This window comes from Sturnus vulgaris, chromosome 13 (genome assembly GCF_052056855.1).
Source record: "Sturnus vulgaris isolate bStuVul1 chromosome 13, bStuVul1.hap1, whole genome shotgun sequence".
NCBI lineage: Eukaryota > Metazoa > Chordata > Aves > Passeriformes > Sturnidae > Sturnus > Sturnus vulgaris.
In genome coordinates this window covers 14,162,764-14,188,486 of record NC_142255.1, presented here as the reverse complement: position 1 = coordinate 14,188,486, position 25,723 = coordinate 14,162,764, and the positions used below count along the sequence as shown (strand labels likewise).

Below are 25,723 nucleotides of genomic sequence, written 5' to 3'. Positions count from 1 at the left end.
TCGTTTAATTTAAGACCCTTGGCAATTCAACCTTGCATTGATTTTTAAACAGAATTTCCTGTTAAGTTCTATGAGGAAATGTTATTAACAAACAAAGGGCTAATTATCCTGGAAAGCAGCCTCTCTCAGTATTTGTAGCTACTTGTGTAAACCACAGTGATGCCTTAAAGTTACAATTCTCAGTTGTGTAAGTTTACAGCTCAGATTACAAGCAGCAAAAACTGACCTGTTGTCTGTGGAGTTTTGTTTAATTCTTTGGTTTTGGGGTTTTTTTGACAGACTGTAATGCAATTGTTCATAAAGGCTGTAAGGAGAGTTTTGCTTCTTGTGCAAAGGTCAAAATGAAGGTAAGAGATTTCGTCCACTCTACTGAATATATATATTTATAACACTTTCTACCACATGTCACAAAGTTTCCAGTTTGTTGTAAAGAACTTCAGCCTCGGTGGTGAAGTTTTCACATAATGAAAACTGCTAAATGTACTGTTTATATGAGGAACACACATTTCCTGCTTACCCCAAATGCAAGGAACCTGCTTCTCCAAGCTAAATCATGTTTGTGCAATTACGATTTCAGTTCACTTCAGTATTGTCATCACTTTCACATTTTCATATTTGCTGCACATTTCTCCATCTGTTATTTTGCCCATTTCATTCAGGGAAAATAAAAATATATTTAAAGATATACATACACTGAGAGGCTTCAGGAGAAAAATTAGGTTTTTTGTTTTAGTTATATGGCACAACCTTCTGGGAGACGGGAGGAAGAAATTAAAGTGAATTTCATTTTTCTTTCAGCCACAGAGAGGGATGCTGCAGGCACATGATACCTCTTCATTACCCACAGTAACCATGAGAAACAAAAGTAAGACAATTTCTTTCCCTTTGCTTTGGGAGTGGTCTGTGTCTGCTGTTCTAAACTGTATGACAACGGATACTTGATATTATGAAAAATAAGCTTTTAACAAAGCAGGGATGAGAGCATTCTCTGTGCATGCTAAGCAATATTTGAGACTTCAGAAGTTGTACAGAGTTCATCTCCTTCTGAAGTGTCTGTGTAGCTTTAAGGAAATGTAAAATCATCTCAGATTTAGAAAAATCACTTGTCTGTTTAGCTTGTGGAATGCCTATACCTGTTAAGGCCACAAAATCTGGAAGATGCAACCTATGTCCATGGTGTCTGACATGGGAAAGAATCCGACTATGAGTATTAAGTGGAGAGGATTCAAAACACAATTATTTTTGTTTTAATTAAATAGTCTTGGGCTTTGAAGTAGGCAAAATAGAAAGTTTAATTTTGAGTAGGAGGAATACTGACAAACTGTTCCTGGCTTTGCTGAGATACTCACTGTACTGCAGAGTGACCCAGTGTGACCAAGGATGAAGAACAGGTGTGAAGTAGTCCAGGCTGGTTTTATAGGGCCATGATTTGATAAGTTTAAGTGATAAGCTTTGATAAGATAAATGATAGCTTGTATGGAACCACACTATATAATACAGTTATAATCACTGTATTTATCGTGAAGTTCAGAGGTGTTGCTCCAGAGAACAGAAATGCATCTGAAGAAGGAAAAATCTGGAATTAATATAAACAGATTAGTTAAAGGTAAGTGATGATATAATGAAATTAGGATTATTATTTCTCTGTGGTACATACTGATAAGAGAAACCTATCTCAAAGAGTTTGACCAGAAATAGCAAGAATTATATGGGCCCAGGGAAATAAAAAGGCAACAGGGTGGATTGGGACATGTAATTAATTATCAAAACAGTTACATTCAGTTTCCCAGGTGTGTTTCTGCAGGTCCCACCTGGGTATTTCAAGCATAGTGCAGTGAGTTCTGCACAGGGGTCAATGATCTTCCCTTCTATGGCTGTTCTAAGTGCTGACATCCCCTGTGGATGATTCTAGAAAGAAAAGGCTGTGGATTTCAGAGTCTGGATCCTTTTAAGTCATCATCATGCCAGTTAGCAGTGGTTAAGGTGTTTGCACGGGCTGACTGCTCTCCCACCCTTCCATTGCAGGCTCGCAGCCCAAGGAGCGCCCGCGCTCCGCAATCCTCACTCCCGACGAAAGCACCGTCACCTCCACCTTCAGCAGCAGGAGATCACAGCAGCCCACTGCACTCTCCAAAAGTGTCTCCATACAGAACATTGCAGGGTAAGGTTCCTCCCTGCACACCTGACTTGTTTTTAGCAAGATTTGGATTTCTTAACGTCGGCAGCATCAGATGACCCACACACACATAAGTTCACGTGCTGTGACTTGCATTAAAGGTACAAAAGGGATCACAAACAGAGAAATAGCCATGTTCTGTATGATACCATCAGTTGTCTTCTGCAGGATCTGATTGTCTGAGTTAGTTTAGTCATGGCAGGAGTTCAAAAGCCCAGCTGTGTTGGCCTGGTAAATTCAAGACCACTTTACAGGGATGCTCTCGGCTCCTAGGAGGAAATTCCCTTGCCTTGGGCTGGATACTGTGCAAGCACACAAGAATAGTGTTAACTTTTCTGTCCATAACAAGAGGGTGACAGAGCTGTAGTCTTCCTGGTTTCAGACCACATTATATATAATTCATTAGAAGAAAACATAGAAGAAAATCTAATTTATGGTTCCTGCTGTACTTGTACATTGAGCAGTTCTACATGTGAGACAGTTGCAGGGTCTAGCATATTCTGAGCAGTTTCGATGTCCTGGCTAGTCATGGGGAATTTAATAGTCCATTTTCTGATCTTTCTCAGAACTGGTGATAAGGACTCTTGTATAGCCTTTGGTGTTGCATTTTTTCACACTGTTTGCTCCAAGGGCAATGGGGATGGGACGTGACTGGAATGGAGTTATCCAAACTATAAACCTCAGGAGTGGTTCTTTATGGAAAGCACCGTCACTCATAACTGTAGTGCTCACAGCTTCTCGAGCTCCGGTGGGTAGTTAGTAAACAACTCATAAAAGCACATTTCTGTAGGTAATCATGCAGTGCTAGCTTTGTTTTTCAATTCATATTTAAAATGCATTTATTCTGCTTATCTGAAAGTACATTTGGCTGGGTTTTTGTCATAAACAATATTCTGTGTTCTGTTTTTCTGCAGAGTTGGGAATGATGACAGCTTAATACACACTTGGAAATTCCTGTCGCAGTCAACAGACTCTTTACATAAAATCAGCCGGGTTAATGAATCCATGGAGTCACTGGTTGATGAAGGTAAGAGATCTCCATGAAATTTATAGGAGAAGGAAGGTCTCAGTGCTGCTTTCGAGAAATAGAAAATCCATTTTCAGCAATTGTCTTCTTTTATAATGGACAATTAAAGTCCATTTATTTTAATCTCAGAGTATTAGTATTATAAACTAAAACAAAGCCCCACATAGTAATTTCTGTAGCTCATTGAATTATGGAAAAACATTTAGAAGGTTTCAGTTACAGTTGAGTTACTTGGAATTTAGCTCAGGGACAAACATTTGCTCTTCTGTTGTGGTTTTTTATTTAACTGCAATGTCGTTGCATGGCAGATTAGGAATACATTATCTGAGCTAGAATTTGGTCTATGTAAAAATGGTGAACAGGAAACTAGGAAATAACCTTTAAAAGTGTTTTTCAGAACAAGTCTTTATATGGTATGTGATCATTTGTGTCAGTAAAGGAGAATGTGTGTGATGTATGTGGTATGACTGACAATGCCTAAACCTAAATAAATTAGACAGGAATCTCAAATGGGGCAAGTTACCCACGTCTTAATGGCACTTACACTGCTTTGTGAAGGTGCAGACATGAATGAAGGACAGCTCATGGGAGACCTGGAATTAGATTCCAAGCAGCTGGAGGCAGAGTCCTGGAGCCAAGTAGTGGACAGCAAGTTCCTACAGCAGCAATACAAAGATGTTGTCAAACGACAAGATGTGATTTACGGTGAGACATCTCCACCTTCACTTTTCACTGTAAACAGCTCCTCGATCTACTCATATGCATGGGTTTGGGAACCTTTAGCCTTATGAATAGGAGCATTGCTTTGGTTTCCTCAAAAGCCAGACTCTCATTCTTCAAGGTCCTAGAAATGTATTTTGTGAAAGCTTTCTTTCTGCATTTCACATATCCAGAAGCCATCAAAAAACCTCAGAAATTGCCTCTCCTCATTTGTCTGCTGATGACTTTCAAACTGGGTTCCAGCACAAGCAGCTAACTAGGAAGTCTTTCCCTGAGGGATTCAGGAGCCATCCTGTATGGCAAAAAGGGGATATGTGGAGGCTGGCAGTGAGGTGTTAGGAAGGAGAAGATACCAGGGTTGAAGGTTGAGACCCCAGCAAAGCTCTCTGTTGTAGGACACCTCTTACCCTGTGTTTTTCTCACACATTAAACTCTTGACTCATGTTGCAATTCCTGACGTGAAATTTTCTTAAGCCACTTAGAGAAGCCCAGTTATGGAAAAGCTTTCTAATGGCAGCTTTTTCTATTTCTGTAACCCATGAACTCTTGTCCTCATCCTATCCAGAGCTGATGCAGACAGAAATGCACCACGTCCGCACCCTGAAGATCATGAATGATGTGTACAGTGCAGCCATGTTAAAGGAGCTGCAGTATGACCAGCAAGTCGTGGACAAGATCTTTCCCTGCCTGGAAAACTTGCTGCACATCCACAGTCAGTTTTTCCAGCGGATTCTGGAAAGGAAAAAGGAGTCACTGGCAGACAAAAGTGAAAAGAACTTTGTTATCAGGAGGATAGGTGACATCCTAGTGAATCAAGTAAGTGCTGGAAAATGGTTGCAGTTCTAAAAACACAGCTGGAAGCCAGATGCTTTTCCTTCCCTCCTGTTTGTGCCTGTCAGATAAGCACAGCTGATGGCACCTTTACTCTTCACACATAAAAATCTCCGCTTCTGCTTTTTGAAGCACTTTTTGCTCTTTCAGAGGAAGGTCCACTGTTGAAAATTTATTTAGTTTATTTTGTGGGAAAGAGATGTGTTCACTGACAGGCACAAAACAGTTTGACCAAAGACTGGAGTGTAGGCAGGAGCTCATAGCAAATTATGCCCAGTGTGTTTCTTGGCTGCGTTACTGACCTGGCGTTTAACTCGGGTCAGGTTTTACTTTTCTTTATCCACAGTTTCTGTCTTCTTTTTGTCTGTCTTGACTTTTTTTGTGGTTGGCTTTTAAGCCATGTGAGTGGAGTCACAGATTTTGCTGTAGATGTGAGCTCAGTGAAGTCCCCAGATCAGCTCTTTACTCTCTAGTGATCTGCTTGCATGGTCGAGCATGCTTTGGACTAATTTGATTTCATCAAGTTCTTCTGAGAGCCTGGGATGCTCTTCTGAGAGCCCCACTGCTGGGATGTCAGCCCAGGAGTTCAGTGCAGGTTGGAGCTGTGTGTCCCATTCTTTGCAGTTCTCTGGGGAGAATGCTGAGCGAATGAAGAAAACGTACGGCAAATTCTGCGGGCATCACAACGAGGCCGTCAATTACTTCAAAGATCTCTACTCAAAGGACAAACGCTTTCAGGCATTTGTCAAGGTAGGACCTGGCAGGGCAGATGTAGCCAATGGGAAAAACGTGTTCTTTCTGCACTCCAGGGGAGTGTTTTGCTGCAGAACTGAAATTTTCATCTTTGTTCCTTAGAAAAAAATGAGCAGCTCCCTGGTGAGGCGTCTTGGGATTCCTGAATGTATTTTGTTGGTAACACAGAGAATCACAAAGTACCCGGTCCTTTTACAAAGGATACTGCAGTACACCAAAGGTAGGCACCAGTTCCTCTATTCTAAGCACGTATTTGTTTGTCCAGTGTGAGGTTTGGATCCTTTACAGCTGAAGCAGATTTTCTTACCAGCTAATCCAGTCACTGTTGTCTCACATCACTGCAACAAGATAGCTCAATTCCATACTTCCATTTAGGATTAGTTGTTTAGGTACCTTAATTTAGTTGTTAGAAGTCTGTCTGTACCTAATTATGGAGCAACATGCCTAGACTCCAAAATCTCTCAGCTTGGGTTTTTTTTTGGTATTGGCTAAAATATATAGCTAATTTGTGTATTTCATCTCTGCTGTCTTATATGCAAAGTATATTGGAATATTTCCCAGCCGGTATATGTAAAAAGTTTTGTGAAACTCTCTCTAAGGGGGAAGAATGTGTCATTTAAGTATTAAAAAGTTATAATGTGGGAACTTGGAAGAAGAGGAAGGAAGGAAGTAAAATTGGGAAGTTAGACTGCACAAAGGCAAAGTCAAATCAAGATGTTTCTGTTTCTTTTTTAAAGAAAATGAAGTGGAACATGAAGACTTGACTCAGTCATTAAACCTCGTTAAAGATGTGATTGCTGCAGTCAATAGCAAAGTCAGTAATTATGAAAAGAAAATGCGTCTTGGGGAGATTTATAACCGGACAGACAGCAAGTCCATCATGAGGATGAAGAGTGGCCAGATGTTTGCAAGAGAGGACTTGAGGCATCGGAAGCTCATCCGAGATGGGCCTGTTTCACTAAAAAACTCAGCTGGCCGGTTAAAAGGTAAGGTGTCCTGCCTTCTGCTGTGGAAGGATGCAGCTCACCTTCTCTGGGTGTAGGATTAGTCCTCAGATTGGTGCCTCCACCTTTGATTTATTCTTCTGCTTTGATAGATTGTACAGCTTTCCCCTGCTGTACCCTCACTGCCCATTGCATTTCCAGTTCCTTGTGTGGGTTCTGGAGTGATGGAGAGCTGCTTTTCCTCCTGGTGACTGTGTGCCTGCTGAGGGCTCGGGTGGCAGTGACACCTCAGTGTGTCAGCCAAGGAGCAGAGTTGCTGAGGGATGCTCTGGGCCACGAGAACACGATTTGGGCTGCAGTTGCCCAGAGCATAGAGTCATATCTCCATGCCTGTGCCACACTTCCAGGAGTTGTGCTGGCTAAATCTGGAACCCAGCCTCAATTTCCTGGGCCTTTCCTTCCCTCCAAGGTCTGCAGCAGGTCTGCAGCAGTTGCACTGGGATCCAGGGAGATGTCCTGGACATTTGTTGCTCTTGAGCTGTTGACACGAACTGTTCAGGAGAGGCTCTGGTGTCCCTGCAGCTGCCTCTTGTTGGGCCAGTGTTTTCTTGAGTTGCATTTTGTTATCAGGTGGAAGTAGTTTTTTTAAGATGCTGTGCACTGAAGTACTCCACTGAATTGAACACTAAATCTCCCAAGGAATCTTTCAGCTGGGACCACGGTAGCAGTAAGAGCAGACAGGGCTGTGCCTCAGGCTTGGCAGGAAGGCTGTGCTTCCCTCCCTCCCTGCAGCATTAGCTGATTAAATTACGGTCTGTGGGCATGAATGGGGCCTGGGAGCCTGATGCCGTGCTGTGCAGGGAGGTGGTGATAACATGGAATTCCGTATGGGGGATGATTTATTTTGAGGTTTTGGAAGCAGGAAGTTTACAGATCATTTCTAGACACCCGAGACTACTACTGCCTTTAGATGGTGGATGAAGCAAGTTCTGCTGCTGTTGTGAAATTGTGATAAGCAGAGGCTCCATTTGCATTTCTTAGTCATAGAAATGAACAAACATGTCTGTAGTGGAAACTCCCAAGGAAAGTAGGTCCTGCGGGTAGGCTGTAGACCCAGGGAGAGAGTAGATCATTCATATATTCAGGGGTTTTTTTGGTGGTATTTGAAACGGAGCACTGAAAACTATAGGAAGAAGTTTTGTTTAAACAAAAGTATTTCCCCTCTTGCAAAGTCATGGAACAGAGAAAAAGGCAGTCAAATCCCACCTTCTGCAAACCTCCCAGAGCCTGGATTTCATTTTGCAGCTTTGCTTGAAGTTTAGTGGTTCTTTTAGCTGGAATGGATTCTGTCTTCCCAAAACAGACTGGAAGGATTTACCCATGGGATGATTTAAGTTTTTGGTTTGCTTCCTTTCTGTCACAAGATTTCCCAAGTACATTACACAAAACCTCTTTGTACCGAGGGGTCTGGGTGGGGCATTACACTTGGTAGTTGCTGTGCAGTTTTATGATATGTTATTAGGAGACTTGGAAGGCTCTACATGTACTCTGGGAAAAGACTGATTTAAAATTCTCTGTTGGCTTGAGGTTGTGTTTCCTTCTCCCGTGAAAGAAAGCCAGGTCCTGTGTCTCACTCAGGCTCCCCTCAGAGTTGTGTTTGTCTGAGAGCAGAATTACTGGTGGCTCCTGAAATCAGTATTTCCTGGGAAAGAAACTGCAGCTGACAAATGTTGTTATTGCACGATAATTTACACCCTGCAAACCACTCATCAAGAGAACCATAAAACCCAAAACTTCCTGTGCAGATATTTTGCTTGAGGGCTGAAATATTGATTGTTTGAGAAAACAGAGCTTCTATTGAATAAATGTCTCTGGCTTTCACTGTTATGCCCATGTCTTAACTGGTAGTGAGCATATGGCTGGAGAGGAGCACCCCTGCTCCAATGGATGAGAGCAAATCCTGCAGGATGCCCAGGTGCTGATGTGTCCTGCTTAATGCAAAGCTTGGTTCAGAGCTAACCTGATCTGGCATCTCCAGGAACTGCCTTTGCTCCTCCTGACAACTGATCTTGCTTCCAGGATTTGCAAAACCAGCCTTGCTGCTCCCTAGCACTGGTGTTACTACAAGAAATCTGTTCTGGGATGGTTTGTATGGTTTTATTTCACTGCTGTGTTTCTTCTTCTGCAGAAGTCCAGGCTGTTCTGCTCTCTGACATGCTCGTGTTCCTTCAGGAGAAGGACCAGAAGTATGTCTTTGCCTCACTGGTAAGGCTTCAACCTTTTTTTCATTTTCTATGTGAGAGGCCCATGATGCTGTGTCATGCAGCAAAGCCAGCAATTGCTTGCTAAACAACTTAATTTTCTTGCTCGGAACATTTTTGTTTGCCGAGCAGACTCGATTCTTTTTGATGGGAAAACATGTCTTCATGCCCCACCTCCCCTTCCTGCAGCGCCTTGGCACAGCTGATAATTGGCCTTGAAAACCTGCCTGCCACTCAAAACACTTGTGCTTTGCAGTTTGTGCACACTGGAGCAGTGGCTGGGCTGGGAGGGGGCAAGGGGATAATGCAAACATTGTAAAAATGAACCTCAGCAGAAGGAAATGTCCAAATACATTGTGAGTGCTGTGGGGTGGCAGTGAGGTGAAATGCCAGGGCAGTAAATTAAACAGAACAGCTTGAAAATAAATGTCAGAGACATATATTTGTAATATGCAGGAGCAAAAAGATTAGGTTTGAGGGTAGGTCCCCCTGAAAAGGGCTGGACACACTGACCTGCTAAAGAAAACCTAGTGCCTAATGGAGTCTGCTGTCCAGGCATGGTCTAGACTGGCTAAACCTTGTGACCTTTCCACTCTTTGAGCATTTTGAAAGCTGATAATTTGTTATTCCAGTTCCACCAACCCTCTGCACGGGCTCAGTGCCCCACACAGGGGAAGCTGATTTGCATACAAGCCCTGCTGGTGAGCCAGATCGCCCCACTTGTAGCATGTGGTACAGTGCACAAAGAGCCTGACTCATGTGCAGGTGACACAGCAGCCTGGGGACTTTGGAACCCAGCAGGCTGATGACACAGAGGCCATAGTACACTGTGAACATCACCTCACACGGGTCCTCACATAGCAGTCAGCTCTGAGCCTCTGAGAACAGCAGAGGTTTTGTGGGATTGGAAAACAAGACTCTTATCCTGGACAGAGGTGGTGAAGACACTGAGTGTGAAGCAGGCTAGCAAGCTGCACCAAGTATAAGGAGCTGTGATATTAATGACAGGGAGAGTGTGGTCAAGAGGAAATGAGATCAGAGCAAATATGGTACAGCTTACAAAACCGCAAAGTCAATTTGAAATTAATTCTTTTTTGAAATGGAGTGAGGTAAAATTGCTTTTCCTACAGAACTGTTGGAGGAAAGCAAACCCATCCCTTTTGTTTGACCCCACTGAAATTATTATTTTTTTTTTATTAGCCAGTATGTTCAGAAAATGTTTACAAACCTGAGAGATGTAGCACTGTGGTTTATTGGGACATTTTCAATGCTAGTTTGAATGTGAGAGCTAGCTCTGGTCACCCTCCTCACCCATTTATTTCTATCTGAAGGACCAGAAATCCACTGTGATCTCTCTGAAGAAGTTGATTGTACGGGAAGTGGCTCATGAAGAGAAGGCTTTGTTCCTGATCAGCATGGGTGGAGACGTTCCTGAAATGGTGGAAGTCCATGCCAGCTCCAAAGAAGAGCGCAACAGCTGGATACAGATCATCCAGGACACCATGCACACCATGTGAGACACTCAGCTGTTCTTGTGAGGCAGGGGGTGCCCTGGGTGTGTTCCTATAGTAATTGGGCCATGTCTCCTCTCCAGGGATAGAGATGAAGATGAAGGAGTCCCTTGTGAGTCTGAGTTTGAAAAGAAATTGTCTGATGCGAAATTGAGAGGACTGAAAGGTAAAATCTGCCTGGAAAAGAGCTGGGGAGCCATTATGGAAAAATATATGGGAGTTTTTGGGCTGGGTTTTGTGGTCGAACTATGACTTTTTTCAATCCAGCATCCAGCAAATAACTGCAGTCCTGGTTTGCAGTTTGCCTTCCTTGCATTATTTATTTTCCGAGCCTGCTGTGCCAGATTGCCCAGGGCACTGTCTTGCTGCCAAACCCAGCACATACTGTCATGCTCCACTAGATGGGGCCAGTATCTCAGGAATAGCTCAGGTTTCCTCGCCAAAGCTTTTATTTTCTGTCTTCATCCCTGTTTTCTGTTCACCCCCACAGAACAACTTCAGCAGAAGGATAAACAGATCCTGCTCTTGCTGGAGGAGAAGACAAAGATCTTCCAGGACATGGCAGACAGTTCTGTGCAGGAGGAGGTGCCAGACTCCAGGCTGCTCTTCAGAGCCAGCACAGAAGAGGCTCCAAAAGGAGAGGCAATCATGAAAACTGCAATAAATGAAGGTGAGCCAGTCATGTAACATGTAAATTATAGTAACCAACTATAATTGGTCACCTTCAGTGAAGACATCAGTTCTCAAGTACCAATTTTGCAGGGAACATCTTCTCTTTGTCAGAATAACAAGATAAAGAGAAACTGCTCCTCATGGTATTGTCTCAGGGACACGTCATGAGGATTAGGAAAGGAACCAGATACTGGAGGATGTTGAAAGAGGGCAGGAAAGTCAGCACAAAGAAAACCATACACTGAAGTTGCTTTGGGATCAGGAGCAGCGTGGCATTTATCCTTGGCTGAAATTTGGACCATCCAGGCTTTTGCTGTTCTTCAGTCTCAGCAAGATGTGAGAGTGGGGCTTGGGTGCCAGCAGGTGCTTGTGGTGCCTGCAAGGGACAAGCAGTTCTGATGACAAAGGCAAGGGTAGGTGGAAACTCAGGCTACTTTCCAATATGATCTATGTAGAGGCTAAAATTATTAAATGTTGTTGTCAGAGGATATCGAGGTTGCCTGAAGGAGGAGAGGGAGGTTTAAGCTTGTCCAGAGCTCCAAGAATTGGAATTAGTGGTCAGACAGTGTGAGTTTTTGCAGGGGCAATGTGTACTGTTCATATCATTGTCACAGAAACCTACATTCTTTATGCACCAAATAATTTCTGACCTGAGCTCAGGCAGGGATGAAAATAGCTCAGAAACCTGAGAGGGGCTTTAACAAAGACATTGCTGCTTTTTCTCAGTTGAACTGCTGCAAGACCTGGTGAACAGGAGCCTGGGCACTGCCCTCGGACAGCAGGTCAGCAGCACTGCCATGGATCAGGAGGGAGGAGTTGGCCCCATCTCACTCCCTAGAAGGGCAGAAACTTTTGGAGGATTTGACAGTCATCAAATGAATGCCTCCAAGGGTGAGTAGTTCTGTGTGTGCACATCAGAATTTCTTAATAATACACATCGTCATATCCTCTTGCTTCAGAAGGACTTCAGCTGGTGGTTTGGGTTTCACAACTCCTCTCCAACAATAGCTGATAGATTAAATCAGAGATTAGGAAAAAAGCCTATGTACAGGTGGATTGATGGTAGCTGAGAACCTGTGGCTATGTGAGGGTTAAACATCTGAACTCTTCACTCCTCTCTGTGCTCTCTCTAAGTAATACTTGCTATTTTACTTACGTGCCACATGAAAGCATTTGGCTTCTCAATAAATTAGTTTCTTCATGTTGTTATTGTAATATCTACAGGTCTGCTCTTTGTTCTTCACTTCTCTTCCCAGCAGGAGCCTGATGCTGTTGCATTTACAAATGGATGTGGATATTGCTGAATCAAACACCTTCTCCCCTGTCTCTGCTCTCTATGCATTTATGTTCCACCTACATCTGCATGTATTATTCCTCCAATTAAGTCTCTCCCAAAGAAATGCGTGACTACTTATTTCAGCTGCATAGTTGGCTGCTTCCCAATGCCCTCTTTCTTTGCTCTAGTCATCAGAAACTTCTCTGTCCTCAAATTCCTTTCTCTGTGGTCTCACTCACACTCCCAATACAACCAGTTTTGCTGTGCTAGTGTCTGTCTCAGCACTGGGATCGTTGGACCTCGTCTGACCTCTTGCATTAAAGGAGCAATGTTAGCTCCAGACAGTCAGACATGAGAACTATGTAGAGTTTTCCCAGTTCTACTGGAGAAAGGCCTTGTCATCATGATGACAAATATACTCACACTGGAGGGGTTTGTTGAGGGTTGTGCCTCTCTCTGTTGCAGTGATGAATGGGACAACCTCAGACTGTTATCCAGATCTAAGTTTTCTGTAGAAATACCCTCTGATTCTAATTCAGTAGTTGTAGGGTCTTGGGAGATTTTGGGGAAAGAATGCAGGGCCTGTTTGTTTTGCCCAGGAGGTATGAAACCTGGCATTCTCTCCAGTTCTTCTGTTCACAACCTGTGAAACCTTGGGCAAGGTTTATAACCTGACTCCCCTTCGTTCTCCCCTCCAGCAAAGCAGAAGGGAGGAGTTTCCTCCTGCAGAGAGGTGGAAGGTCCCAGGACGTGGCGCAGGAGAGCAGGTCTGTTAGGAGGACTTCAGGGTCAGCCTTTAATAGCAGAGCCAGCCTTGGGGGTGGGGGGAGGAGAGGGCCTTCACATCAGGTGTGATGTCCATCATGCTGCTGCAGATTCATGTTTATGAAAAGTTATTTATCTTTAAGAGTGGCAGAAGGAAGGTTGCCACTGCAGGTGTGGGTTTTCCCCATTGGCTGCATCTCAGCTGACAACAGGAATACAAGAGCTTTGGCAAGAGCTAGAGGCTGGAAGGTCTGTGTGACTCCTTTTGAGCAGAAGGGCAGCACAGGGGGAGGGTCAGAGCCCTCCTGTCCCCACAGGTCAGCTCAGTCCTGCTCAGGAGCACTGATATGAGCCATCCAGGGGGAGGTTAGAAAGAAAAGCCCAGTGTCCCTTTGAAGATCCAGGTATCTGATAGCTAAGGTTAATGATAAATTGTTAGCATAGAATTACACAGGGTGTTGCACAGCAGTATCTGACCCAGATGCAAATTACCTTGCACAAGAGAGGCATTGAAACTATACCTGCAATAATATACCCTGGTATGATTCTGTTATCATCCTCCATCTGCTCTTATGCTGCCTCATGTCTTCTCAGCAAGTATTCTGTGGTAGTAGACAGCAGTGCAGGGGCTAGACAGAGCACCAGTTAATAGCAGTGTGCTGAATTTATCAGCACGTTCTCTGAAACCAAAGTCAACCCTAATCTAAATTCACATCCACTTTTTCTGGTAGTGCTGACGTGTTCCATATATTTAGGGCTCAAATTCATTTAGTTAAAATGTCAAGAGCTCTGTGTCCGCTTTTGTGGAACATGTGAGTTTCCTGTATTAAATTTCTCAGACTTTAGCAAGTTCATCTCTGCCTTAAAATGTTGAATAACCCATGTCAATGCTGGCTTCTTCCTTTAGGTGGAGCAAAAGATGAAGGCGATGATGCTCAGGACCTTCGGAGGACAGAGTCAGACAGCATTTTAAAGAAGGTACAGCTTGGTTTGTGTGTCTGCCACCACTGAGTTCAGATTCCAGGAATGACAGCTCTAGCCTTGAAAAATGCCCGAAAATTTCTTGATAATTAGGTACATCCTAATAAGTTAAAAATAAAACAAAATAAAATAAAACGTGAAATAAGCACCCAAAACCACTGGCTTGAAAGCCACTGCACATCAGGTATACTCCTTAGCGGCACAGGTTTAGCTACCATCTGTCTGCAGGTCAGACAAAGCATGTGTTTAATTTTGCATTGCTACAGAAATTATAAGGTCAGCTACAACCTTGCACCTTTTCTTTCTGAGGATGGATCCATCACGTAACTGCAAAATAATACCTAATTAACATTTTATTCTATATGATTCTAAGTGGCCTAAAAACGTGCATGAATTCTCCCGAAATGGAAGGTGGAGAGGAATGTTTAATGGATATGTCATTAGTTCAGCTTCAGAAGACATTTGCTATGATTTTTCATTGTCCTCATAATACATTTGTGATCTTGTCATAGGGTGGAAATGCTAATTTGATGTTCATGCTGAAAAGGAATAACGAGGTAAGAATTGATTCCATTGCTCAGCTGTTCCCTTCATTTAAATGGCTAGAGAATTTGTCTCAATAGGTGATAATGTAGAAGAAAACACATTTAATTTGCTGAAGCACATCTAGACTTTTAAATACATTAAGCTGAACCCACTGTGTCATTTATTTGTTTAACCTTGGATGTTTAGACAGGGAATTCACTGATTGTCATCTGCTTGCCAGCAAGATGATATGTGCTGATTATAAGCAGCAAGGGTTAATTACCACCAGGATGCACAGGGCTGTATTTATTGTGCATCTGCAGATAGAGAGAGCTTAATTTTATGTTGCAGGTGCAGTGAATTGGGGCAATTAGATTTCTATTCTCCCTTTGATACACATTCATAACTCCCAATTAGCATTAATGACAAAATGAGAAGCAGTTCTCTTAATACTGGCTATCACTTCACTACTGAAAATACTGAAGTGCTCTTTTTTCTTCTTGAAATTAATTGTAGGATATGAGAGATTCAGAGGAATTTTTAGCTGGGCTAAATTTAGGGATAGGGCAGCACTCCAAAGTAGCTTGCTCTGTATTGATGCATGAGGTGTTTGCACTTCTGTATTTTCAGAAAGCCTCCATGAACACACCTGCTGCAGTTGTGTGCCTGCTGTAGTGAAGCTTTTCTGCCTGGTGGCGATGGGTCTTTTATGGGTCACCTGGGGGAGAAGGGTACAAATAGTCTACATCTATTAAAGGATGGCCTTTTTTTTTTCACCCTTGGAAATTTTTTTCCTGAAATTTTTAAGTGAATTTCTGGGCTTCATCTCAATTACTCAGCGTGTTCTTGAGCAAGCTGATGCTGTGGGAAATGATTTGCAGAGACAACCCAGGACTTCTCATGAGCTCTGTGCCAGGAGGTGCCTCTGCAGGTGTCCCTTCCCCTGCTGCAATGACAGGGAAGAGAGGAGGGTGATGCCAGGCACTTCTGGGAGATATTCAAGGGCTGTATTGGTGTACTGGGGATTGATGCAGTCATTGCAAGGGAAGAGTGAGCAAAAGCAGGGTGCAGAGAGATGGCTGTGCAGCTTGTCAGACCCACTGGTGGAACACAGAGCAAGAGAGGGTGCTGTCCACGTGCCCAGCACCCAGTGAGATCTAACAGCAACGCTTCTGTTTTCTCGCAGCAGGTCCTCCAAACCATTACCAGCCTCCATAAGCTGCTCAGTGCTTTGCAGGTAGGCTTAGCCCTTCATCCTGCTCCCACACACTGCTTGCTTGAGCTGCCAGTTGTGCTTTGCCTCTTGTCTCCCCTTCTCATGTCACAGCCCTGCATGGCTGGACACCCCACGGCCAGCTTGCAGGCTGTGGGAATGAGCTCCTGCAACCAATGCTGGCCTGAATTTGGGAAGCTGCTGAGGGAAATGCTTTGCCAGCGTGCTCTGGTAACCAGGCAGCAGTGCTGGGCTGCAAGTTTGGTGGGAGAAGAAGGGGTTCAGTACAGCACCCTGAGGTTCTCAGGAAGGGGCCTGTCTCCACAGAGAGGATGCTGCAGTGATCTCTCTGTGCTCTCCCCAGGGCGTGGTGCTGCAGCAGGACACCTACATCGAGGACCAGAAGCTGGCTCTGAACGAGAGGGTTCTGAGCCGAAGCGCCTTGCGGCCCCCCTCGCTGCTGGAGCAGGAGAAGCAGCGCAGCCTGGAGAAGCAGCGCCAGGAGCTGGCCAACCTGAAGAAGTTGCAGACCCAGCACGAGGAGGAGAAGCGGAGGAGGGAGAAGGAGTGGGAGGTGCGGGAGAAGGACCTGGCAGAGCACGAGGCCGAGCTGGCCCAGCGCGAGGAGCAGGTGCAGAGGCTGCGGCAGGAGCTGGAGCGGGAGCGCGAGGAGCTGCAGGTGAAGAAGGCGGCCTACCAGCTCGACCTGGAGAGGCTCCGCACGGCGCAGAAGCAGCTGGAGAGGGAGAAGGTGCAGCTGAAGCAGGACGTGGAGCGATTCGCTCAAATGCGGCAGGAGCCTGACCACAACCAGGTAAATGATGCCACCAGCCAGGCTCCTGGGGAAGCTGGGCCCTGCAGGGAGCTCCCAGCCAGCTCCTGGGTGAGCTGCATGCCCCTCACAGGGTACACAGCCGGTGCCAGCCCAGCTCCACACATGTGGGGATTGGTATTTAAAACTGGCCTTCCTGTGCATATGATGGGCAGTCCTGCACTTTTTGCACTTCTGGAGCTGCTGAGGCACTGCCAGTATTGGTTCTTCATGGTGTACTGGGGGTGTCTGGCCAATGCTGGGCAGCCAGTGCTCTCCCCACTTCCCTGTCTGTGTGCTGGGGGATGGCAGAGAGGAGGTGGCAGGCTCCCAGGGAAGATGCCCCAGGCACTCCCAAGGGGGTCACACTGCCTGATGTTGGCTGTCACCTGAGGGCTGAGCGCTGGGGAGCGGTGAGGCAGAGGGGACATCCCTCACAGAACCAGCCTAAGTGTTGTGGGTAACCTCCACAAGAAACACTTGTGAGGCTGATAACTGCAGGGCAAGGCCTTTCACATGCTGACATCCATCTCCAAAAGCATTCTCAATATCCAGCAAAGAGATAGCATTGCCCTGGTCCTGAAAAGAAGAAGCACCTGCAGTCCAGTTGTGGCTCAGTGAGCAAAGGTCCCCAGCTCTGCTGGAAGAGGCTTCTGGTGTCTGAGTGCTCACAGCCACAAATGAAAACGCACACACAGATCCTGGTCTGGGCATTTTTCAGCAAGCTAAGGTTTATTCCTTTACAGCTGTACAGCAGTCTGATTAAGGAGAGCCAGTACCATTGGCAAAACATGGACTGAATTTAATCCTTAAGCCTGTTGATCATTTGTTTGTTTGTAACTCACTAATTCTGACTGTAATTTGCTTCGAGCTGTAGCCGATAGATGTTGGATTGCAGAATGGGAATGATTTTGGATGCCTGAACTGCCTAATTGTGGAGCTGAGAAGTGAGCTCTAAAAAGCTAATCACCAAAGGAGGTCCTGCTCCCTCCCACCTGGCTCTTGATCAAGCCAGAAGTTTTCCAAGCAGCCAGTGAAGCTGTTCCAGCTTCAAGCACTTGTAGACAAGGGGCATGGATGCTCTGGGAGAGGCTGAGAGGTAAAATGCCTGCAAGGCCTAAAGAGATTTAGGAGAAGGAAGCACCTTCTCAAGGCAGGTATCTGACTGACACTGCAGAGCTATTAATAGAGGATTCAGTCGAGCTTTGTTGGGCTTGTTTTGATCTTCCCTTTGAATGTGCAAGCTCAATTACATCCTGAGACAGCCGTTAGGGAAAAAAAAATCAGGAAAAATGCTTTTGCTTTCATCTTTTGCTTGGGAAGGCTTCCTTTGACACATGGTGCTCCTGTGCCGTGTGCTGGCGTTCCCTTCCCAGAGAAGCACGCTGCTTCTTGGCCTCCTGCCACCATCTGTGTGTGCAAACGATGCAAGGTGAGTCTTGCTATTGAGATCTTAGAGAATATTTGCCCTTGGCTTGTTGATACATAGCAGAGTACATGTAGGAGCAAAAGATAGTGGAGTGTTACTCTTTGTATGCCTCTTTTTTTCATTTTGAACAGAGAGGGCTTTTCTCTCTGTACTTTGCCTAGATGGGGACAACGTTTTACCTGGTGAATGGGCTGGATGTTCACAAGAACAACCTCTGTGAGTGGTCTGGGACATGCCTTTTCTATCCATGTTCTCTGCTAGCCTCTTTCATGAAACACTTTTCCTTTCCAGGTTTCAAATCTACATGAGAAACTTGCAAGAGTCTCCTCCCAGTCCAGCATTGATGAATCCTCCATGCAGAAGAACCCTTCCCTTCCTAAACAAGGGCACTTTGATGCAGAACTGTCTGTCTCCCCCAAAAGGAACAGTCTTTCAAGGACACACAAAGAGAAAAGCACTTTCCATTTGCTTAGCACAACAAACCAGACTAACAAGGCAGCTGAGGAACAGACCCAGATGCCTACTCGCCTCTTCAGTTTAGCCAAACCAAAGGAGAAGAAGGAAAAGAAGAAAAAGGGCAGGGGACATCGCTCCCAACAGTCTGGTGAGTGTCAGGGGAGCTCACAGGTGTTTTTTCAGGATTGGTAAGCTGGCTGTTTTCCTTCAGCCAGCAAACGTGTGGAAGCCACAAAGTCTGGCTTTAAATGAGGATGGTGACACAGGGATGGGGAAGAGCAGCAGTGCTGAGTGGGCTTCCCAGCTTGAAGTGATCTTGCGTGGGCTTTTCTGCCTGTTCTGCACTCCCCGGGGTTGTTAGAGGGACACACATTCTTCTCATTGTTTCTTCCCATCCCATCCTGAGCAGCCTCCACGGGCTGGATTCTCTGCTTCAAGGAGGAAAATGTTCTGCTTCAGTGTCAGTGCTTTCAGAAGGAGCTGTAGCAGCTCCTTAGGCATTGATGTCTGCTTTAGCTCTGTGGCAGTTTGGAAGTGATACCCACAAGCCTTCTGGTGGCCACTCCCTTCCCCTCAAGCTGGTCTGTTTTGTCTCTTGATCTGAAACAAAAACATACAGGGTTTTTTTTTGTCTGGTAGTTGTGCATCCCCTTAGGACTCAGAGCTGCGGCTCAAACCTCTGACCCACATGAAATTGGATCACATGGCCTCAGATGACCAGTTTCATTCATGCTAGCTCACTGATGTTTTCCAGCTTGTGCACAGGAAATCTCACCCATTACAAGGTGTAATTTCATGGTAGCTCATCAGGGAACTGAACATCTTTTAAGGGGCCCCGTGCATTTGGCAGACAGTGGGGTTTCTGTCACAGCCCCGCTCTGCCTGCTGTGTCCCTGTGTTCCCATAGTGATTCCCACATGATGTTTTTTGGTGCTACAGATTCTCACTCATCAGAAGCACCTCCAGAGGGTGAGGAGATCTTCTGCTGAGCACAGACTGTTCCAGTGGTCACTCGTGGCATTGGCACCGTGGACATCTCCCTGCCTGTGACACAGCCCGTGGCTGGTGCCTGCGCTGGACAAGCATCTGGAGGTTTTAAATAAAACATGTTCTGAACTCTGCTAAGTGGTGGATAAGGGCCTCTCCTGTGGTTTTAGGTGAATTCTCCCTGCAGAGGCTGTGCCTGCATGGCACACAGGACCTTCTCCCCGTGCAAACCTGGGGTCAAACGGGTTGGGGTAGATGTCTGTCTCTTCTTACTGCTAAAGGATGAGAGAACATAGCCTTAAGAGGTCTGTGCCTTCAGATTCCCCTTTTCTGGGGAAAAGAACCAAAACCAAGCATTTAGCAAAAGATTAGGACTCTACAAATGGTGCGTACACACTGGCATATATAGATATACTGTATATATACATATATGTATCTATGTATCCACTGGGATATGCTTACAGTCCCTACAGCCAAGGTCCACCCGTGGGGATAGATGATACCTGACCACTTTCAGGGAGTGTGTAGATATTAAATATCTTGCCCTTACTGCTCTGGCTGTAACACAGTGACCTGCACACCCCTTTTGTGTTCATGAGATAGGGGCTGTTTGGTTTCAGAAGGGTACCTTACACCAGGAAACATTCAGAAGCAACAACTCAGAGGATAAAAAATTTAAAATCATTCTGAACGATTTCTGTGGGGCAGAGGAATCAAATGTCAAACTGTTTCCAGAGTGAAGGAGAACATTATTGGGTGTATTTAAAATGGCACAGAAAAGAGAATTTTGGTGGGCTGGTAAGGCAATCCCAGGGAGCCAGAAGAGACTGTTCAAATGGAAACAACAGTAAGCAACATTTTTTTTTACACAATCTCACTGAGCTCCAGCTCATTCCCTCCCATCCCTGACGTAAAGATTATGTTTTTGCTGGAATAGAGCTCTCCAGTTGCATTTGACATCTCCATACAAGCCTAATGATTGAGTGGGGGGTGGCTGAAAATCTTCTTTTAGGGATCTTTGTTCTATTCTTTGTGTTTTTCTTAGCCTGCTTTTTGTACTACCGTTGGGCTTCTGTTTCTCTGGATTTTCTCACTTGCCCTGCTCGTTTCTGAGGCAGAGTGAGAGCAGCAGTGTCTGAGCAGGTCAGTGAGACATAGCAGGGCAGGATCCAAGGACGTGGCTCCTATCTCTGTGGCTGTGCAATACTTGGCTCTTAGGAACCATTTTTGGGGAGAAAAAGGTTCTGGTGAACAAACTCCCTGTGGGACAGGTCTGGAGTCCAGCATGGCGTGTCCCCATGGCCTCTGGGGTGGAGTGTCCCTGCAGAACAGGAAGGTCCAAGGGCAGCTCTTGCTGTGCCAGCTGTGGGATGTCTGTAGAGTCGTAGAGTGGGATGTGTTCAGCAGGGGAGGAGAAATGCAACGAGACACACTTTTCTCAAAAACCACCTTTATTCCAAACCCTGCCAGGGGAATTACCCAAGTGGATTTGTAAATGGTTACCAGCTTCAAAATAGGTCAAGATTTTTCTCAAGAGTTTGAAGCTGTCAGGTGCATTTTCTTTCCTACCAGTTTTTTTTCTTTGAAATAACAAATAATTTCTCTTCTTGTACTATTGTTTGATTTCAGTTTGCTCTCAGGCTTGTCATGAGCTGGTGACCTGCAGCAGTTTTCAGAGTTAGTGCTGATGAGTATCAGCAGCATTGATGGTGAGGTGGATGCTTGGGCTAGGCTGTCTTGATGCAGGAGCCCTGCTTGCTTTGGAAGCTCTCTACACTATTAAAACTCAAAAGAAAAGGAGAAAAAAAAAGAAAGGAAAAAGGGTTGAGATTTATTTTTATTTGTGTTTTTTTTAACATTATTTGGTGCTTGTTCTTAATTGCAAGCAGGGCTTGCAAAAATATTTATCTTTCATTTTATCTGAAAGAGTTTTTTAAAAAAGTTTACTTGGTTTTATTTTTTTATTTCTTTTTACTTTTGCTTTTGTTTGGGGAATAGTTTGAGGTTTTTTTCTCTTTTTCCCCCTTTATTTTTTTGGTTTGTTTATTTGTTTTGTTTTCTTACCAAAAGATTGGTAAACCAAATGTTCTCATCTCCCTATTTCCTACAAACCATGCGGTTGGGCAGTGCTGCTTTGCAGCTCATTCCATTCCTAAAGTCACACAATTTCAGCTGAGAGCTTTCTTCAAAGCAGAGCATCTTCAGCCAAAAAAAGTCTGGAAAAAAGACACAGTGACTTCAGACAAGGCTCCTCCTGCCAATTAGTTTCCTTGTTTAAACATTTTGATTAGGTTTTCTCGTTCCTTTTGGAGGCAAGGGAAAAAGCAAAGCATGGAGTGCCTTGCAGTGATGTGAGGTTCCAGTTGCTCTCCTGGACCCTAGGGGAGCTGAAGGAAGCATGTGCTGGTAGTGTGGTGTTATCTTTTTCATAAGAAAACCACCAACTTCAGAAATTAAGTTGTGCCAAGCTGAAATTTTTGGAAACCAAAGCAGTGCATGGCTCATTTACTGTTGTGTGAACAGAGATCAGGGCATTGGTCTGTCTGAGTTCGCCTCAGTCTGGAACAGCCTTTGCCACTGTGAACTTTTCAGTTTATCCCACTGTCTTTTCCCCAGTCCCAGCACATGCTATATTCACAACACAGCAACGTCCCATGGCTCTGAGAAGGGCACCAAAAGGCAGATGAGTGACCCAGGGCAGCAGGGTTGAGTCTACCTGGCTTCACCATCTCTCCTGATCTGTGCAAATCAAAAAGAGCATTCAGTGCCTGAAGTGCAGATACTATTGGCTAAGTGATCTCCCAAAGTCCATGTGGTTCCTTGACAGAAACCACAGGTGTGAGTCAGAAATACACTGACCAGAAATCCTGTGTATCAAAGCTCTTTGTGTCTTAAATTCTGGTGGACAGACCTTTGTCCCTGGAGGATGTCTGTTACTGTATGATTCACTTTTTTGGAATGAAGCCTTTCCTCCCACACTGCTTCCTCCTTCTTTCACCTGTAGGAAGGTAAGGGCTTGTTTTTATCTCTTTAGCCTTTTATTTTTCCCATCTCAGGTTTTCTTTGGAAAGGCTTGGCATAGGTTCCTAGAGTCAGATTCCTGCTCTGATCTCTGAAGGTTGTCTAGCATTGTCTGCTAGAGTATGGTCCCAGCTTGGCAGCACCAAAACCTTTCCTCTTCCTGGCCTTAAAATTGCATTTGCTCCAGTTCCATGCCTGGAATCCATCCTGCAGTTGTTGAAAGAATGTTATTTCTTCAGCCCAGCCTGTTGCTAGTTCCCAGAGCCAGTCTCTAGATACCATTTGGAGCACCCAAACCACCCTGTTTTGCATTGAGTTCCTGGGACTCAGCGTAGGTTAAAAAACATCTCTTTGAAGCCCATGTTGTTGGAGGAGAAGAGGATCCTGCAAGGGCTCTTGGAGTTGTTTGTGCTGGTGTTTCATGGGAGGCAGAAATCAGATTTTATTTTCTTGGGCTTTTCTTGGCTTGGTCTTTTCCACTGCCCAACAGGAGGGGTTTCAGTGTCCAGGGAAAGTGAGAGTGTGGGCTCAGACTAGTACAGAAGTGGCCAGTATTAGCTGGGGGTGCCAGAATACCCAGCAGCAGAGTAGCTGTAGCAAAGGATGGGAGACTCGATGAGGTTGTATGGGCTTGGTCTTTGCTTCTTTTAAATGAAGTGATCATCTCTACACGTAACTTGATGTTGGTTTGATGCCACAAAGCACTTTAAATGGAACTGGTCTTGTCCCTTTTAATTATGGTTATTTGGAGACAATCAATTTTGCCATTGCTTCCCCCTCTGTATCCCCAGCAAAATCAGAGCTTCAAGTAGGCATGTTCCTGGTTTGGTTTGGCTTTTCCTCTAGAGAGGAGAAAGGGCCAAGTTTTTTGTATTATTTTTAGACCAAAATGGGTGTGAATCTGAATACAGTCCCACTGCAGATAGGTTAAATGGCAGGACAAGAGAGCTGGCTTCTCGTGGCTCAGGTACATCCCCCAGGAGAGCCCATGTCAGCTTCATCATCGCCTTCCTCACAGCAGGTAGGGAATCCCTGCCAGTGGTTTTCCCTCCAGCTCCTTTTCTTGGAGAAACTCAGAGTGAAGGAGATGTGAGGGGATGCATCCAAATAAGTGAGACCCTTTCCATGCACCAAGGTATTTACTGTCCAGGCCACTGGGACACCTCCCAGGTATCCTCCCCAAGACAGGATTCTTCCCTCTGAAGGTGTGACAGTGCTGGGCAGCACAGTAATTCCATCAGCTTGTGTGGATTTGCATCCAGAGAGTCTGTTCACCTTTGCACCTTCCATGAGTCACTAGGATATCTCACAGCTGTTGCTGAAACACCCAATTCCAGTCCTTCCACATGCCACCTAGTCAGAAGAGGTTCTTCAGGTGCCAAATCCCAAGGAAGCTGTCTAGGATATCTGGCATGGAGCAAGGGAGGACTGGGCAGGGGACACAGGAGAGTATCTGCTAAAATCCCACAAAACATTCCTTGTTAACCAGAACTCTGGAAATTATTCTGCCTGCTGGTCAGGTTTGGGAATTTATCATGATTTAGGGCACCCTTTAAAATAAAAAACCTCCCCTGCTGCTCATAACTCTTGCTTCATTTGTCAGAAGGGGCAGCAGTCCACGATTCTTCATTGGTGATACAGCTAATTTTTAAATATAGGCGACCTGAACTGGCCAAATCTCCTACACCTTGTGCTCTTCAGTCGTGAGAAGTGTAATGCCAGCTCCCTTCCCACCTGCCTTTCCAGGGCTCTGTGCCCTTTCCTTCCACATGCATTTCACTGACACTGATGCTTTGCCCAAATGTAATTCAGCTTCCATTGCTTGGGGGGAGGGGGGAACAGGATAACATTCACTGCTTTGCATACAGCTATGAGCTTTGTATGTATTTAAGGTGTCTATAGGTATCCATCCTTTCCATACTCTAAAGTAATCCTACTATTTTCTTTATCAATATTAAACACTGACTCAAAAAAAAGAAAGAAAAATCTGTGTCCGGTTCAGTTCGCCTATGGTTAAAGTTTAGCCTGGTGTTTATTTTGTACTAATATGGAATGCACTTGAGTAATTCCCAGAACATTGAGGTGTATTATAATAACCTGATATACCTCTGCTTTTGGTTTGTTTCTTATTAAATAAAAAAATAATAAATAAAAAAAAAAGCTTTGCATTTTCATGTTGAACCCATAAAGAAAAAAGTTGGGGAAAAAGATTTTTAAAGAAGAGGGTAAAACCTAATTGCTGTATGTTAATTTGTAATTATGTAAAAAGTGAGCAGGTTATTGACTGTAAAATTCTTCAGTTTTTCTGTAACTTGCCAGAAACCATTAGGTTTTGTAACAAGCTTTTATTTATCTTCCTTTTTAGTTATCAGTATCAACCTCTTGTAAAGTCATTCTTCCTCTAAATAAATTTGATTTTAAGTCTGAGTTTTCTGCCCGATTTATTCCCACACCTTTGGTATTTTTGCTGATGACTTTTTTGCACCAAGGCTGAATGAAGAGCCCTAACCCCAACCTGTAATCAAATGTTTGCATTGCCTTTATCAACTCCATTCCAGTTTGAACCCACTGGACTCTTTAACTTATTTTCCTTCTCTCACAAGATTTGCATTTTACTGAAGGACAGATGGCCATGTGATATTCCTTGGGTTTTTCTCCCCTCCCACACACAGGGCTTTTCATCCTTGTACAAAAAGGGGAAGTAACACAGCTGTTCTCTCTGCCTCTTCAGCTCTGTGATGAGAATAATGGAAGTGTGGGGGCTGCGTGTGGGGGCTGCATGTGCTGGCTGATGGCACAGAGTTCCTGTAAGCCCCTAACACAGCTCTGTGTCTTTGACAAGTCCTAGACACAGAGGTTTTTGGTCCTTTTGGCTTAGAGAACCAGAGATGCTACATCTCATCACAGAACAGGGTCCACGATGCTGTGTGGCTTCTCTGTTTCCATGTTTCCTGCAAGAATTGACCCATCAGAAATGTTGTACCCAGCATCCAGGTCTCCCCTGGGGAGGTAATGTAAGGAAGAAAAGTCTTCTCTGTGAGGGTAGTGAGGCACTGGAACAGGTTGCCCAGATAAGCCGTGGATGCCCCATCCCTGAAAGTGTTCAAGACCAGCCTTGGGAGGGGCTATGAGCAACCTGGTCTAGTGGAAAATTCCTTGCCTGTGGCAGGGATGGTGGAAAAAGGATCTTTAAGGTCCCTTCCAACCCAAACTATTCTGTGATTCCATGATAAGGTACATGGTGTTCCCAGTGCCTGCAGGCATCAGTCCAGGCAGGAGAGGGTGCCAGAAGTACAGAGCCATGACGATGAGAAGTCACGGAGGAACATATGGCTGGGGTTTCCCCACAACCATTTTCTGCTGG

General features: G+C 44.8%; 1 protein-coding gene across 9 annotated transcripts in view; it reads left to right on the top strand.

Annotated features, from left to right (window-relative positions):
- AKAP13 (A-kinase anchoring protein 13) overlaps nt 1-24,786 on the top strand; it is a 207,907-nt gene extending 183,121 nt beyond the window's left edge. For 6 of the 9 annotated variants that reach the window (XM_088172624.1, XM_088172630.1, XM_088172627.1 and 3 more), the window contains 21 exons: nt 280-347; nt 799-865; nt 2,026-2,161; nt 3,091-3,203; nt 3,762-3,908; nt 4,489-4,739; nt 5,379-5,504; nt 5,610-5,727; nt 6,245-6,493; nt 8,640-8,716; nt 10,044-10,225; nt 10,307-10,389; nt 10,714-10,893; nt 11,622-11,786; nt 12,870-12,938; nt 13,844-13,914; nt 14,430-14,474; nt 15,629-15,679; nt 16,020-16,469; nt 18,187-18,499; nt 19,291-24,786. In XM_088172624.1, coding sequence (XP_088028750.1) covers nt 280-347; nt 799-865; nt 2,026-2,161; nt 3,091-3,203; nt 3,762-3,908; nt 4,489-4,739; nt 5,379-5,504; nt 5,610-5,727; nt 6,245-6,493; nt 8,640-8,716; nt 10,044-10,225; nt 10,307-10,389; nt 10,714-10,893; nt 11,622-11,786; nt 12,870-12,938; nt 13,844-13,914; nt 14,430-14,474; nt 15,629-15,679; nt 16,020-16,469; nt 18,187-18,499; nt 19,291-19,340 — 3,011 coding nt within the window. In that variant the 3' untranslated portion in view covers nt 19,341-24,786. The remainder of the gene's footprint in view (nt 1-279; nt 348-798; nt 866-2,025; nt 2,162-3,090; nt 3,204-3,761; nt 3,909-4,488; nt 4,740-5,378; nt 5,505-5,609; nt 5,728-6,244; nt 6,494-8,639; nt 8,717-10,043; nt 10,226-10,306; nt 10,390-10,713; nt 10,894-11,621; nt 11,787-12,869; nt 12,939-13,843; nt 13,915-14,429; nt 14,475-15,628; nt 15,680-16,019; nt 16,470-18,186; nt 18,500-19,290) is intronic. The other 3 variants (XM_088172626.1, XM_088172629.1, XM_088172628.1) reach the window with 3 other exon arrangements.
- Nucleotides 24,787-25,723: the final 937 nt, after the last annotated feature.